Source organism: Anser cygnoides, chromosome 7 (genome assembly GCF_040182565.1).
Source record: "Anser cygnoides isolate HZ-2024a breed goose chromosome 7, Taihu_goose_T2T_genome, whole genome shotgun sequence".
Lineage (NCBI taxonomy): Eukaryota > Metazoa > Chordata > Aves > Anseriformes > Anatidae > Anser > Anser cygnoides.
Genome location: NC_089879.1, coordinates 21,646,820 through 21,662,844, shown reverse-complemented (window position 1 = coordinate 21,662,844; position 16,025 = coordinate 21,646,820). Strand labels below are relative to the sequence as shown.

General features: G+C 48.6%; 1 protein-coding gene across 3 annotated transcripts; it reads left to right on the top strand.

Annotated features, from left to right (window-relative positions):
• Positions 1-4,464: 4,464 nt before the first annotated feature.
• On the top strand, positions 4,465-15,650 carry LOC106030157 (lysosomal acid lipase/cholesteryl ester hydrolase-like). Of its 3 annotated transcripts, none has more exons than XM_013171780.3 (11): positions 4,468-4,964; positions 5,893-6,014; positions 7,220-7,309; positions 7,877-8,042; positions 9,769-9,967; positions 10,489-10,598; positions 10,967-11,103; positions 11,944-12,087; positions 13,065-13,136; positions 14,410-14,475; positions 15,288-15,650. In XM_013171780.3, exons 1-11 carry the CDS (start codon positions 4,814-4,816, stop codon positions 15,519-15,521), a joined length of 1,491 nt encoding a protein of 496 aa, XP_013027234.1. In that variant the 5' UTR covers positions 4,468-4,813; the 3' UTR covers positions 15,522-15,650. The 3 variants fall into 3 exon arrangements, with proteins under 3 accessions (XP_066856745.1, XP_013027234.1, XP_013027245.1); XM_013171791.3 differs by lacking the exon at positions 4,468-4,964 and adding an exon at positions 5,237-5,513; XM_067000644.1 differs by lacking the exons at positions 14,410-14,475; positions 15,288-15,650 and adding an exon at positions 13,255-13,669 and having other exon boundaries at positions 4,465-4,964.
• Positions 15,651-16,025: the final 375 nt, after the last annotated feature.

Sequence of the window (16,025 nt, the reverse complement as noted above, 5' to 3'; positions counted from 1 at the left end):
GCTTCACAGAGAGCGGATGATGGGGGTTAGGCATATATCAATGGAATTGCACAAAACCTTGCTTCTCTCTCTGGTGACAAAGGAGGACAGCAATCCAGACACAGAGGTGCTCTGTTTTTGTTTTTTGTTTGTTTGTTTCCAGTAGTGGACTTCACACTCTGCTGCTAACAAACCAGAAGAAAACTGAACTCGACTTTTTTGTTAAATTAAACTCAACAGTACAGAGGAGCCTCTCCTGATGTTTTTCAAAAGGAGCAACAATAAGCTTCATAACCGGCTAGAAAACAAGGAGGGAACTATAGAGGAGCTTATTTCTTCCCCTCTCACTCCTCCACAGCTGCAAAGAGAAGAAATGCAGAGTCAACCAAGGCATAGTGGCAGTGCTGGGTGGCAGCAGACTCTGGAGGTCTGTGGACTGACCCCAGCTCACATCAGGGCCAACTTCACAGCTGCAGCATGTGATGAGGGCCTGAAGAATAAATGAGGACTTTGCATTTTCTTCCAGCACATGGTGATGGTGTTTTGTGTTGCTGTCACTGAAAGAGTACATCTCACTTTCCTAAAATAAAGCAGCTTCAAGCCCTCATCTTCATCTTAGAAAACAGAAAGTGTCTTCCAGCAGCAGATCTTTGTGCAACAGAAAGTCTAGCACAGATGAGGGCTGCTAGGCAGGCTCCATATCCTTGCAGGTAAAGATCTTGCTTGCCACAGAAACCTCTTCTGCACCTCTACTGAGCGCTTCCAAGTGATACCCAAACTCACCAGACTGCAGTCTGGGGCACAGGCCTCCATGCTCCTCCCCATCCACTGCTGCTCAGTGCTATTGAAATAACAGCAGAACATACTACATTGTGGTGATCACAGTGAATGCATACCACTGACCCAGCTGAAGCAGCACAAGTGTAGCTGGTGGCAGTACAGTTAATAATCAGAGAATCATAGAATCACAGAATCATTAAGGTTGGAAAAGACCTCCAAGATCATCTGGTCCAACCTTTCCTTAAACACCCCATGTGACTCCACCACCTCCCTGGGCAACCCGTCCCAATGCCTAATCACTCTCTCTGAGAAGAAATGTTTCCTCATTCCCAACCTGAACCTCCCCTGACACAACTTGAGGCCATTCCCTCTAGTCCTATCACTAGTTACCTCTGAGAAGAGGCCGACCCCCAGCTCCCCACAGCTTCCTTTCAGGTAGCTGCAGAGAGCAATGAGGTCTCCCCTGAGCCTCCTCTTCTCCAGACTAAACAACCCCAGTGCCCTCAGCTGCTCCTCACAGGACTTGTGTGCCAGGCCCTTCACCAGCTTCGTAGCCCTTCTCTGGACATGCTCCAGGGCCTCGATGGCCTTCTTGTAGTGAGGGGCCCAAAGCTGAACACAGCACTCGAGGTGTGGCCTCACCAGAGCAGAGTACAGGAGGACGATCACCTCCCTGGTCCTGCTGGCTGCACTAGTCCTGACACAAGCCAGGATGCCGTTGGCCTTCTTGGCCACCTGGGCACACTGCTGGCTCATGTTCAGGGGAGCATCGACCAACACCCCCAGGTCCTTTTCCTCTGCACAGCTTTCCAGCCACCCTGCCCCAAGCCTGTAGTGTTGCATGGGGTTGTTGTGACCAAAGTGCAGGGTTGGATCAAAAGTGGCCTATCCCATCCTCCTGGCAGAGAAGGCTCCAACCCTGCAGAATTTCCACCCCATGTGGCCATGGGCGAGCAGCACCCAGCCACCCCTCACATCTCCTCAGGGCTGTGGAGAACCACCAAATGTTCTCTCTGAGCCCGGCCTGGCCTCCACAACACCACGTGGATCCAGATGGTCCACGTTGATCATCTCCCTCACAAATGCTTTCACAGCACCCTCTACTGCCCAGGATTTCTCTTATCCTTAGGAGATAACCATCCTGTGGAGAGCACTCAGGCCAAGACCTGTCTGCGTATGTGACCAGAGAGCATCCTGCTAAAGAGTAGGTAGCACCGAGCAGTCTAGGAAAGAGCGATTCAAGAGGCTTTGGGCAGGAGGCCTCCTGTTATGAAGGAGGTCTGCTCTCAGCGCTGCCCAAGGAGACTGGGGACTGTGGAGCCACTGAGGCACAGCAGCTTTGGTCCCCGTGCCACCAAGGCTGTGCACCCACCCAACAGTACTTCCAGGAACGCCCCTTGGCAGCACAACTGGTGGGTGGCAGCTTGCATGCTGGGCGTTGACAGCCCATGAGTAGGGAGGGTGCTTGGTGCCCTTCTCTCCCCTAACTCTCTTGCCCTGGCACCAGCTCCTGTTGTGGTTTTCTTTGCAGAAAGCCCCTCCAGGGGCAGGATGTTTTGTAAGGATTGCTGTTGAATAGATGTGACTTGGCCTCTATCAAAACAAAGAGAATTTCACTTTGGTGTTCCGTGAAAGGTCATATGTGTTTCAAAATATTGTGTTCAAAACACAGTTTCAAATGACAACAAAAACTTTCAAAAGTTTGGAAAAATAATCTCAAGAAAATTTAAGAGATTTCAGAATACATAAATTTTAAAATCTCTGAAAAATTCCATTTCAGAACCCAAGCAAGTCCCAAACTTCCATGTTTTCCTGTGGCTACCACTGCAGTCAGCAACAGCTTCAGATGATTCCTTGAACCCCCAGTGCCCACGAGGTAGAGGAGTTTTCTCCTACTAGTTCAGTGTCTCTTGCTGTGGTTCGCTGGTTCTCAGACAGACAGAAGTCATATTCCCCTGACAAAACCTGCGTGTGTTGGAAATTTGCTACCATTACTCAGACCAACACACATTAGTCCTGCTGGGATTTGATACCTACCAGCAGCATAAATGATAAAGCAGTCCAACAGTTTGATTTGTGGTTGCTTTCGAGTAATACCCTCGTCTCGCTTCCCTTTAGTGGGCTTTTGTTGTTGCAAGAGGAAAATAAAATAATTTTTAAAACCTATGAGGTAAGCCTGGCTTTTCAGCTCAGAATTCTTTATTTTTATTTTAATTTTATAGATGGATTTTTTTTTTAATTGCTGTTCTTCTTTCTTTGGACAGATGAGTGAAATATATTATTTCTCCAATAACAAATGCAGCCAGTAGGGAAAATAAAGTAACATATTTTTTAGGAGAAAGGAAAGGGCAGTAATCCAAATATCTACAACTATGTAAGGTCAAGGTTAAGAAGAAGGGCGTCTGAATGCATTGATTCTTCCCAACACAAATGCAGGGAGCATTTCAAGACATGTTCGTGCACTTGTAGCTGTGCCACCATCATTGCTTAAATGATAACATATTTATGATAGTATATTTGAGAAAGGATAAAAAGTGCTGCACAGGAGCAGTTGGGAGAGAGGAGTGAGAAACTGAGAGAGAACCAGCCCTGCAGACCCCAAGGTGAGTGCAGCAGGAGGGCAGGAGGTGCTCCAGGCACACAGCAGCAGTTCCCCTGCGGCCCGTGGAGAGGCCCCTGGTGGAGCAGGCTGTCCCCCTGCAGCCCATGGGTCCCACATGGAGCAGATCTCCACGCTGCAGCCCGTGGAGGAGTCCCCGGTGGAGCAGGTGGATGTGGCAGGAGCTGCTGCCCATGGGGAAAACGTGCTACCAGGGACCTGCAAGGCTGTCACAGGGAACACAACACATTCCAAGCCTGGGAGCATAGATTGTGTTGTGATGCTGAGTCTAACAAGTCCCTGTGCTGTCTCCCTCACTAGGTGGTATTCGGTATGTGCTGCATGCTGTGGACCCTCCCTGTTCATTGCCAGATAGTGGGCTAAAATTGCAGGTGCCTGATATAAACCCCTTCTGCAATGCGCTGGATGTCTGGATATACAAATGCAGTCCAGATGTCCCATCCACTACAGGCTGCAGCATGCACAAGTCTTATTTCTACAGATGGCAGATAAGCCTCTGAGTAAGAAAATGTCGATGCTTCAGGAGATCTGATTGTGGCTGATTTTACTGGCTTGTTCACACCTTAATAGTCTATGCAATAATTCAGGGCTGATTGAAGTCGTTCTGGAGGCCTTCCAGCCTGATTTTATCAGTGCTTGAGGAGAGGGAGGGAATACTCATGGGGCTGCAGAGATGGCAGTAGTGAGATATGGGCTGGGACTGGTGCAGAAGGGACCCAGGGGACACGACTCCATCCTGGTGGCGTAGCAAGCCTCAGCAGATGTTCTGGATCCTCTCTGGAAAGTCCCCATCCCACACAAAAGTGCACTGAGGTCTGAGGTCACTGGGAACAACTTGGTGAATGTTTAGCTCCTGTTCTTCTCTCTTGCCATCAGGCTCAAGTAATATGGAAAGTAATATGGGAAGTAACAGAGACCCAGACTTGGTGCATGGCGCCAGGAGTAGCCATGGCTAGATCAGGAGACTCTCCGAACGCCTCTCCCCCAAGGAAAGGTGAGTTGCGCCGGTGTTAATATACGCTGGGGGGCAGGAGTGGTTTGTTGTCAACATACTTGATCCTGCCTTTCTGCCTTTCCTCCTCTCCCTGCAGGGGAAAAATCAGGCTCTGGGCTGAGTCACTGCTCGTGAGAGGTGCGGCTGGGAGAGCTTTTGGCCCTGCCTTAAGCTAGTCATTAGTGAAAACCAGTCATTACAGCTTTGGATTGAGGTGGGCTTATCTAGGCTTCCCAAAGAGCTCCTGTTTCTCTTTTAACAAGCTCTGCTTGACCAGATCTAGCAGGTATTAACGTCAGGAGAGACGACAGGAGCCCAGACCCCAGATCACACTGCTCCCTCTAAGCTGGGTCGTTGCAATATGCAAGCGCGTAGGCAGCTTGGCGAGGGGTGGAGTGCTGGCTTGGAAGGCAGTGCTGCCAAAAATCCACCCACGGCCCATGCCAGCCTTCCCCAGCTCTGCAGAGCCCCCCTGGCAGCGGTGGACTGAGGACACTGCCAGCTGCGAAGCGGTGCAGCCCACAGGAGGCACGCGGGGCAGGCTAACATCGCCTAACAGGGACCACGTTAAGTGCACGCCGACACATGGAGGTAACCACGCAGGTGGGGGTGGCCGTGCACAGACACCCAGCAGTGAAAGTCACCTCACGCAGTGCTCCCGGCAGGCATCCCACGTGCTGTGTGAGAAAGGGCACGTCCTCCTGATGAAACTGCTCCCGTGGGAGCGCAAGGCAGCTTCATCCCCAGCCCCTTCCACCCCGGTACAGGCAGGGAGCGGTCTGGCAGCAGCACGCTGGCCCCATGGAGGCCATGGGCAATGTCAGATCACACTGCACCGCATTAGGTGGGAATGGCCGATTCGCCATGTCTCTCTCCTCTTCTGGGTAATATTCCCACGTGAACCTGGATAGGAAGGGTGTCTCCTTTTGGAGCGATTCCAGTCCTTGGGTAAATTACACATTAGTGGGAGAAGGGATTAGGGGGAGTGGCGACCTGCGGCACTGCCAGGTGTGCGGAGCAGAGGGATAACAGCCTGGTGTGTGAGGGGAGAGTGCAGCACAGCGAGCACGCTCCGCTCCCTCCTGCTCAGCAGATCCTGGGACGAAGGCACCCGTCCTGCTGCAGCAGACGAGCTGACAGGTAACCCTTCCTCCTTCTGTGCTTGAACTGCATCCGTGTGGGCGTCAGGAGAGAGGTGCAGTGAGCTGGAGTCCCGCGGATGGGGGGGACAGCAGAACAGTTGCTTTCTGCTCAAGGGAGGGATGGTGGGGATGCTCAGAAGTCAGGAACGTGCTGCTGGTGCAAGAGGTTTCTCTCTGCTGCTGAGCCAATGGTCCTTTGGCTGCCAATTTACAGAGGGGTTATTTTTCCAGGTTGGCTGTTGCAAGGGAAAGTCCGTCCTGAGCTAGGCTCTTCCCTTGAAATTGCATGCTATTCCCGTGACGTTGCACTGTGAAAAATGCTTTCTATCTCTTTCTGTCTCTTTCTGTCTCCCCTTGCTTTGCTTTTCAATACAAAGCAACAAGACAGACCCAGGCGTCTTCAGGAGTGGAGCCATCGGCAGCACACACAGCCGCTACCCTGCTGAGCCTCCCTCCTCTGCCCGCTGGTCCTGGTGGCCCTGCCCTCCTCATGAGCATGGTGAGAAAGGCCCTGCAGCTGCCTGAGGCTGACCCCAGCTGCCATGGGCAATGCAATGCCTGGCAGCCCCAGGTGCTTGGGTTGGATGCAGGGAACCCTTCTCCCCCAGAGTAGGGAGGTCCCTGGGGAGGTGGGGGGGTCTCCATCAGCTGGGCCATGCCACAACCACCAGGACCCAGTGCTGGTGATAGCCCTGCTGTGAGTAGGACATGGGCAAAGGATCTCCCAATGCCCCCTCCACCAGCCCAGCAGTGCTGGTGTGATCCTGCCCACATCTGCTCCAGAGACAGCAAAGGGAGTAGGTGGCCTTCTTCCCCTCTGTGCAACCACCTCCTGCAGCAAGGAAAGCCAGTTACTCCAGCCAGAGAGAGATGATGGAAACCTGCTCGCTCTCCTCCTTTCCTTGGCCAGCAAGATATTTTGCAGGGAGGCAGTGGGGTGGATTGCAGTGGGGTTCGGCCGGGCTCATCAGCTGGTCTCCGTGCTGCCTCAGTGTGACCACAGCATGATCTGAGATCCTTTCCAGCCCTGAGCATGCTGACTCGATGCCTGTGCTGTGAAAGCCACACACATGCAGGAGCAGTGGGGCCCCCATGCGGGCTCCTCAAAAGGCCTGAAGTCTTGGTACAGCATTTGTGCCATCAGGGAGAAGAGAAGGTCTCCTGGGACAGTAAATCATGCTGGTTTGCAAACAAATCCAAAGTGTCCTAAGGTTTCTACAGTCTTACCTCCAGCCATAGAGCCCAACCAAAAGTGTTATAAACAAAACCTCCATTATCCTAAAATTTAAAATCGGGTGATTTACTTCTGACTAGTTCGTCTAGTTTAACCAAATTATTCTGACTATCTGAAACATCATTTAAAATAAGTAGTCTGTAATCCTCTCCTCAAAGACCAGGAATGCTTAGGTGGGTACAGATGTATACGTGTATGTGCATGTAAATACTTTTTCAAAATACGAGGCTCTGATGGAGAACGTGTGATTAAAATGTGATGGAGTTTGGACACTGGCATTGTACAAGATAAGCAAAATGAGCATTTCTTAAAACAAATTGGATGATTTCAACTTTAAAATTGTTTCACCTGTTGGGTGGTCAGATTAATCTACTAATAAAAGTATATAGCACATGTCAAACGCCATTCCTGTCTCCTGTGCCAGGAAGACCAATGTCTCTTATTCTCATTATATGGACACTGTTTTGCAGAGAACCATGATGTGGCTGTTCATCACCATTGCTTGTTTCATCTGCAGCACTAAAAAGTGCAACGCAAGCCCCGAGGTGTTCATGGATGTTGTAAGTCCTGCCTTCTCTCTGCTCTTTTCCTGATGTGCTAGCCCCTAAAATGCTCAAATCTTGGATATGCAAGTCATATACTGTCACAGTCTAGATAGGACCCATGGTCTCTGCATGTGTATTTTTACCAGAGTTTGGTGCCAGAGGTTTATTAGACCTTTTGTCTACCTGTGTATATACACACACAGATTTACAGCTGGCGTTTATGGGCAGTCCAGTCTGGGTCAACTGGTTTGGTCCAGACAGCTGTCTCAGGCTTGGAGCTTCACTCTCATTGCTGCCTAGATCTTCATAGGCATTGACTGCAAAATAAAAGTCAGTCCTGGGCCTTTCTTTTTTAGACCTGAGTGAGAGAAACTCACACCTGCCAAAACTGTTAGCTGAAGTCATGGTATCTCCACAGCATTGGTGAGGGGACATAGGGAGGTCCCTACACCACCCTCCTGCTGACAGCAGGAGTAACCAGATCTGGGACAGGGTGGCCGGGGCTTAGTGTGGCATCTCTCCAGGATGGAGAACCCCCACCTCCCTTTGGACCTATCCCATGTCCTCCCTCCTGTCCTGCAGGGTGAAATCGTTCGCTACCACGGGTACCCCTATGAAGAGCATGAAATCGTGACAGATGATGGTTATTACCTCACCATGCAGAGGATTCCTCATGGTAGAGACAACTCGGGAAGTTCAAGCACCTCCCATGAAGCAGAGACACAAGGTTCCAGCATGTTTTGCATCTGTAAGTGCCACAAGAAGGTCTGCTGGGTCCTGGGGCCTCGGAAACTTTGCTGGGCTGGAGGAGGCTATGGGAAGGTCTGCCTCAGCATGGGTGTGTCCTCAGATAGGCATCCTTCCCTGTAGGATTAGCCTCAGGAGCAGAAGAAATGCAGGTGCCTACCATGCCAACCCTGTTCCAGGAGGATCTACCCAAAAGAGGAGGGGAAAGATAAGGAAAATGAATGAGGCAAAGAAATCTGTCCCCAAACTTTACTCCAGTCCAAAGCCAGACAAACCCATCAGCTAAAGTACAAGGGAAGCTGGAATATGGACCCATGCACCTGGTAAAGGTATTCCTTGTAGAGCAGCTGAGAGACATTTATTACCAAAAACACCCCACATGTCCAGTCCAATGCCATCTCTCCATTTTGACTGCTTTCTGCTCCTGACTTGAGCCATTGTTTCAAAGGGAAAGGATGATGCCCCAGTCTGGGCAGGGTGCCAATCTCCTGGGAAATGGGAGGACTGACATATGAACATGGCAGATGAGTGTAAAAAGCCAGATTTCTGTTCAGGTTACTTTGTCGTCTTACAGTGAGGGTCTAGAAAATGACAGAACAAAGAGAAGACAAAGAAAAAAAAAAGAGGAGAGGAGAGGAGAGGAGAGGAGAGGAGAGGAGAGGAGAGGAGAGGAGAGGAGAGGAGAGGAGAGGAGAGGAGAGGAGAGGAGAGGAGAGGAGAGGAGAGGAGAGGAGAGGAGAGGAGAGGAGAGGAGAGGAGAGGAGAGGAGAGGAGAGGAGAGGAGAGGAGAGGAGAGGAGAGGAGAGGAGAGGAGAGGAGAGGAGAGAGAGGAGAGGAGAGGAGAGGAGAGGAGAGGAGAGGGAGGAGGGGAGGGAGAGGGGAGGGGAGGGGAGGGGAGGGGAGGGGAGGGGAGGGGAGAGAGGGCAGGGGAGGGCAGGGGAGGGCAGGGGAGGGCAGGGGAGGGCAGGGGAGGAGAGGAACTTTTATATCAACCTTTTCATGCTGCAGCCTGTGGTAGACCTCCTGTTTGAATTCAGATATCCCTACGATGACCTATTGTGGCTGTGAAGTTGGACCTGCTTTGACCAGGGAATTGGAGCGGTCCTTTCCAAATCGAATCTTTCCATGCTCTCTTCTACTCTCCTTATGGCAGTTCAGGCTTTTTGGTACTGTGTCAAAAAAAAAAAAGGTTATTTTTTTTTCTGGAGTGCTGAAATATGCCCATATGGATTGAAGTGGACAGAAATGGGTGGAGGAGATGCTTCTGGCCCCCTCCAGTACCTGTGTCTCTTGTGATGGGGCTGTGCTGTGAAAGATAGGCACAAAGCCTAGACTATGCTGGGTTTTTGGTGTTTCCTGGTCAGACACTGAGCCAAACAAAAGGCACAAGGAGCGGGTGGTCTCCATACAATGGGCACATTCAGTGTCCAGACAGACATGGGGCATGGTTTCCTTCTTCCTGGGGGCGTAATTTACCATGCTGCATTCAGTGTGGAGTCCCACCTTTTTTTTTTCTGCTTTATTTTATCAGTTTTCTCTGCCCTGGGATTACCAAAGAGCCGACACGTTCACCAAAAGCACATCTCCAAAGAGGCTGAAGGTCACAGGCAAATCATTCTCCCTACACTGTAGTCAATTCTCCAGCGGGGCGCTGACAAAGCAGTGTCTGAAGTGTGAATAGAAAGTTATGTTAGTTGGAGAAAATGACCCTTTTCTTCTTTTTTCAGCTCCAAAGCCTGCGGTGCTCCTGCAGCATGGCCTGGTGTTGGAGGGCAGTAACTGGGTTACTAACTTGCCCAACAGCAGCCTGGGCTTCATCCTCGCGGATGCTGGCTATGATGTCTGGATAGGAAACAGCAGGGGGAACAGCTGGTCACGCAAACACAAAGAGTTTGAATATCACAACGAGAAATACTCAACTTACAGGTATTTTCAACGAAGCTACAGAAATGCCATTAGATCTCCCCGGGAGTGCTTTCAGAAGAGTAAGCAGGTATCTGGTACTGTGTTGGGCTCCTATCCCTGGCCCTGCAGTTTCCTTAGACTGGAGAAGTGGCTCCACCAGCACAGTTGCACAAGCTGCCATTGGGCATAAAGTTTACTTCCACCACCAAGACACGACCAGGGTGCCTGTATCTGCTAGAGACCTAGCAAAAATAGCTCTACCCAAATAGTCTTTCCCTAATTTAGCCTTTTCCTGCAAACAGATTCATCCTCAAAGGTGTTCATGCAGCTGGGGCTCCTCCAGGTGATAGGAGCAGATGGCACTTTCCAGAGCAAATGTAATCTTTTATGGGGACAAATAGCAAATAAACTTTGCAACTCAGAAGTGGCAGCACAGATCCTGCATACGTGCTGGTGGGAATACGACATGGCAAAACTTGTCATGACATGCCTGTTACTCTCATCATTCTAATAGTTTAGTTACATGCCCATCTCTGTTGCAGCTTTCATGAAATGGCCATGTATGACCTTCCAGCAACAATCAACTATATTTTGCAGAAAACTGGACAGGAGCAGTTATACTATGTGGCTTACTCTCAAGGCACCACCACAGGTACTTATGAGGGCATGAGGATTAGGTTGTCTGTGCACCTCGTGTATAGATTTATATTATATTTGTGTATAGGTTTATATTATATTTGAGCAGTGGTGGTCCAAAAACTGTTGCAGCATTGGTTTTTGATTAATTCTGCTGTTGCCAGAGCCTGAAGAAGGGCTTGTGGGAGCTGCAGCTGGACTCAACATTCAAGCTGGGAGCTGAAATGCATCAGCAGCAAAAGGTCCAGGTCAGGTCACCAACATGCTCTTGTTCTTGCATGTTAGAGCACTTTCTAGGGACTCATCCAATGGCCACATGCATCAGGGAGCCAAAACTCACACATAAATAGCAGGGCAGGGTCTGATTCCTTCTCACTCCCACAGGTTTCATTGCGTTTTCTTCCATTCCTGAGCTGGATCGCAAAATCAAGATGTTTTTCGCTTTGGCTCCTATCACCGCAAGCTCAAACATGAAGTCACCCTTGGTCAGGGTGTTTGACCTTCCTGAAGGTCTGGTTAAGGTAGGTTCTTGCCACACCTGGTTTCCTGGTTTTCCTGTTGGTCAGTCCTTGGTTTAGCACTTGAGAAAGGTCCCACCAAAAGGAAGGTTTGCCCTGAAACACATGAACTGAGAGGGGAAGGTGAAAGTCTTTCATTTCCCTGCGCTCTGTCTGCCTTTTGCATTGAGCAGGGTACATTTGTACTTGTAGTCTTGAACCTGGGGAGCATTAAACCATGTAAAACATCATGCTGCCCAGTCCTAACCAGAGAAGAGTTATTTCTAGATATTGTTTCTGGATCCTTCCTTCTAGAAGAAACTTCTTCTACGAAAGATCCTGGCTCTTCCAGGGCCCTGATCTTTTTGGAAGAGGCCAAATTACAAAGCACAGCAAAGTTGTGGGAATGCAGACAGCAACTTCCAGGGGTGAGCAGATTGCTGGGGAACATCTGGAAGAGAAATAGGAGTGTGGGCCCTTCCAAAGGGCAGGGACGGAGCTGCTGACTCACCTCCTGCCACGCTCACACAGCAGGCTTGGGGGCGTAGGGATTCACTGCTGACAGCCACCTCCAAGTCACATCCCAGTGGCACAGCGTGCTTGCAGCTGCCAATCCAGAGCAGATGCACAGCAAGTTCAGGTGGTTGTAGATGTCCCAGTAGACAGAGCCTTGCTCCCCATTTTCCCGACCTACATGGCCACACAGAGCGTGCCCATGCCAGCATCAGCCACACAATGTAAGGGTCCTGGCCCCCATCTTTGGTAGCCAATATCTCCTGAGGGTTGTTCTGGCTTTGTGAGCTCTCCTCTGCGTGCTGCTGAAGCATTGTGAACCACGCTGACTGATGCCTTTGCATTTCGTAGTTCATTTTAGGACACATACTGGTCTTCGATAAGGGCGAGATTTTGCAGCAAGTGACTTCCCGTCTGTGCCGCTACACATTCTTTAAAAGCTTTTGCTCTTTGGTCCTTTACTTGCCTGGTGGGTTTACCAACAGCTTAAATGTGGTATGTATGCTACAGATTACTTGTTAAGTGATCCAGTTTCTCATTGTTTAAGCCTGATTTGGCTGTGCAATCGACATCAGAGAAAGCACGATATCTTGCTCTCACTGGCTGTCAGAAGTGGGGCAGGCTGTGGGGCTGCCCACCTGCACGGCAGATCCCCCAGTGCAGAGATTGTGTGAAACGTTCTGGGACCCTGGGACTCTTAACTCACTTAAAATACTCCAAGACTTGATGCACGTAGTACCTCAAAGCCAAGTAAAGCAGCACCGTCAGCTAGCTGCTTTCATCTGCCTTTTGCATCTTTCATTCACCAAGAAATCTGCTCCCAACAGGGCCAGCACTGCAGCAACCCAGGTTGCTCGTTGCTGTGTCCAGGTGAGCTGGGGCTGTCCCTGAGGATGGAGACCCCTCACAGCTTCATGTGGGGAAGGGCTGTTTCCTCAGAGCCAGGTCCTGTCACAATCGGCTCCTGCAAGTAAAATCAGTGACAGATCCATGGAGATACCAAGGTTGGTCATGGATAGAGTCAGAGCTAGGCCACTATTTCTCAAGGAAATTGATGATGTTATTCCTTAATTTTTCAAGGAGGGAATGCTTTAGAAATAATGTGTAGAACTACTGTGATGTGTTGCACATTGTCTTTGCAACAGGGTCCTGAGCACAAGATACAGAGTTTTACTTTGATTTGAAAACCGCATAGACTCGTAATGTGACCCAGCATCCCATGAAAATTGCCAGGCTTACGGAAGGGATCCCTACAGCACTCTTCATGCTGCTGTCTGTCTGCAGTGTGGGTTTGCATGACATGGGGCTGAGTCTTGCCTTCAAAGAGATAAGATGAAGCAGTTTGTGCAAATGAGAGCCCCAGCTAGCCTGTGTGAGTCAAAGACATTGTATTGCTACTGAACAGGATTAAATTTATTTCTAATGGGATTTCCCCCAATGCAGAGAATAAATATCTCCATGGTTTTTTCCAGAGCCGCATAGATGTCTACTTGTCTCGCTACCCTGATTCAACATCCCTAAAAAACATGTTACATTGGCGCCAGGTAATATTTCCTGCTGTAGAATAAGATAGCATGCAACCAGGAACCATATTCTTCTCTCTAAGCTGCCAAGGACCTCTTTTCATTACTTAGGTGTAATCCTCCATTACTTTCCCTGCAGAGCTTTATGAGAGAAGGGGGAAATTTGGCACGAAACAGTTGTGCAGATGCAGTTCTTTTGGCCACAACTTTCAACAAAAGATGACCAGAAGACTTTAGAGCTGCTAGGGGATGGAAAAGGAAGGAAAAACTGGTAATAAACCAGAACAAGAGGTGCTAGAGTAAAGGCTAAGAGATGAGGGTCAGTAGATCCAGCACCCAAACAATTAATCATTGAAAACATGCACAACTGTTGTAGACATGGACCATGACAGACAAAGGAAACTTGCCCAGAGTTAATATGTGCCTTTTTTTGAGGGTAGCTCTTGGATGTGTGTTAGGTGCACTGTGTGTTTCTGGGGCTTCAGCCTCCAGGCATCTATGCTCTGCAGCTCACCAGTCACCCAAGAGAGGAGAGAGGAAAAATGTGAGCAATGCCGAGGGAAGTTACAGGCCATGCTGAAATCTTCCTGGGAGTCAAGCTCTCCTTGTGAATGACAATATCACACACAACAAGCAGCATCCTTGAGCCCTGGTGGCAGGAGGGAGCAGTGGGGTCCCCTGGCTACCTCCACCATGCAGCTGTTCCCTCTGATGGCTGGCAGCAAGCCCCAGCACTGGGCTCCAGCGGCTGAACCTCCTCCAAGGAGCAGGGAGCTTATTGCACAGAGCTGGTGGAATGTCCTCCTTCTGCAACCTTTGATTCCTGTTGATATAAAAAGTGTTGGTCTGACTAATTAAGTGAAAATGAAGCATCCTGTGTGACAGCACAAGCATGACAGGAAAATACAAACTGGGTACACGCGGAGATAGTAGCGCTGTTTGGATGGACACAGCTCATGCTTCCATCCCAGAGGAACGTGAACTCTGGTCCCCTGCTGACCTTTGAAATGATGGCACACCCAGTGCTTCAATACAAAACCTTCCTAAAGCATTTCTGTTCAGTTTCAATCAGTTTATTACCATTTAGAAATGAAATACATAATTTCTAGGGCATCAGCATGCTTAATTTGTCTATCTTTTGTGCTCTTAATAAAATATGCAGTCAAAAATAGCTTCTCACTGATATTTGAAGCTGTGCAGGGGTAAATCAGCCATCCACCTTTCCTCACTTGCTTTTATCTTTCTCATGGTCTCATGCAATGCATGGAAAATAAACATAGCTCTCCTCTTCTAGCTCTATCAAACAGGGGAATTCAAATATTATGATTATGGCAGCGACAATGTTCTTCATTATAACCAGGTAAGATAAATTCATTCTCATTTGTCAGTTAGAAAGAAAGAAAGAAAGAAAGAAAGAAAGAAAGAAAGAAAGAGAAAGAGAGAGAGAGAAAGAGAGAGAGGAAGAGAGAGAGAAAGAAAGAGAGAGAGAGAGAAAGAAAGAAAGAAAGAAAGAAAGAAAGAAAAGAGAGAAAGAGAGAAAGAGAGAAAAAGAGAGAGAGAGAGAAAGAAAGAAAGAAAGAAAGAAAGAAAAAGAGAGAGAGAGAAAGAGAAAGAGAGAAAGAGAGAGAGAGAGAGAGAAAGAAAGAAAGAAAGAAAGAAAGAAAGAAAGAAAGAAAGAAAGAAAGAAAGAAAGAAAGAAAGAAAGAAAGAAAGAAAGAAAGAAAGAAAGAAAAAAGGGAGGGAGGGAGGGAGGGAGGGAGGGAGGGAAGGAAGGAAGGAAGGAAGGAAGGAAGGAAGGAAGGAAGGAAGGAAGGAAGGAAGGAAGGAAGGAAGGAAGGAAGGAAGGAAGGAAGGAAAAAAAAGCAAACAACAATGAAAATATTGCTGTGACTGAGACTGAATTTTATGGGATTTATGGAATTTACCTTGTCATATGGGATTGTACCTTTCTTATAAAGAAGAGTTCTGTGATGTCATTCACTGATGATTTTTTGTCCCTCTGGTGAAATGTGTGGGAGTCCAAGACATAGTCAAGATCTGCAGTGATATTTTCTGGGCCATTTCTCCAGATAGGCAAGAAATTCCAAGCAGCAATCAAGAACACTTTGTATCTTCAAATTGTCTGTGACTTCCCAGGCTTTTCTTTCTCAAGTAATATTATTTATCTTCCAGAGCACACCTCCTTTCTATGAGCTGGAAAATATGAAAGCACCACTTGCTGCATGGTATGGCGGCAAGGACTGGATTTCAGCCCCTGAAGATGTAAATATAACACTGCCTCGTATAACCAACATGGTGTACAAGAAGTATATTCCTGAATTCGTCCACTTCGATTTCCTTTGGGGTATGCAAGCATATGAACAAGTATACAAAGAAATTCTTGAACTGATGAAGAAGAATGCCTAGAGTTGGAAAAGTGGCAGTAACTGTTCATTTCTCCTTTGTCTTTGGGGGCTTCTTTTATTTGAAGAAAAAAAAAAAAGTGAGCAAAAAAAGAGGGGGAAAAGGTTCATTAAACTGCTGCACTTGTTGTGGGATTATATTACTCTGGCAAGTGAGGAAAATAGGCCAATCCCATGATCAGAGAATTGCATGGGATTTAGGTTAAGTAGGTGGAGGTCCTCGCAGAAGTTGGGCATGGACTTTCGACTCTGAGTCTCTCAGGTGCCTCACGCACATGGGTTTCAAGCAACAAGCAATTTCTGTGGAGCTTGGCTCTTGGCTGCTGCTGTAGGCTCTGGCCTCCCTATGGCTGGGTTCCCTGCTGTGAACAACAGGATAGCAGCTTGGCTCTGTTGTGCATGCTGGTGTTTCAAGTGTGAGCAGATGGGACCACACAGTTCATTGCTTTACAGTCAGAAGGAGCTAAAAACTTTCTGCTAGTAATAAAAAGAGCTAGTACTGCTGATT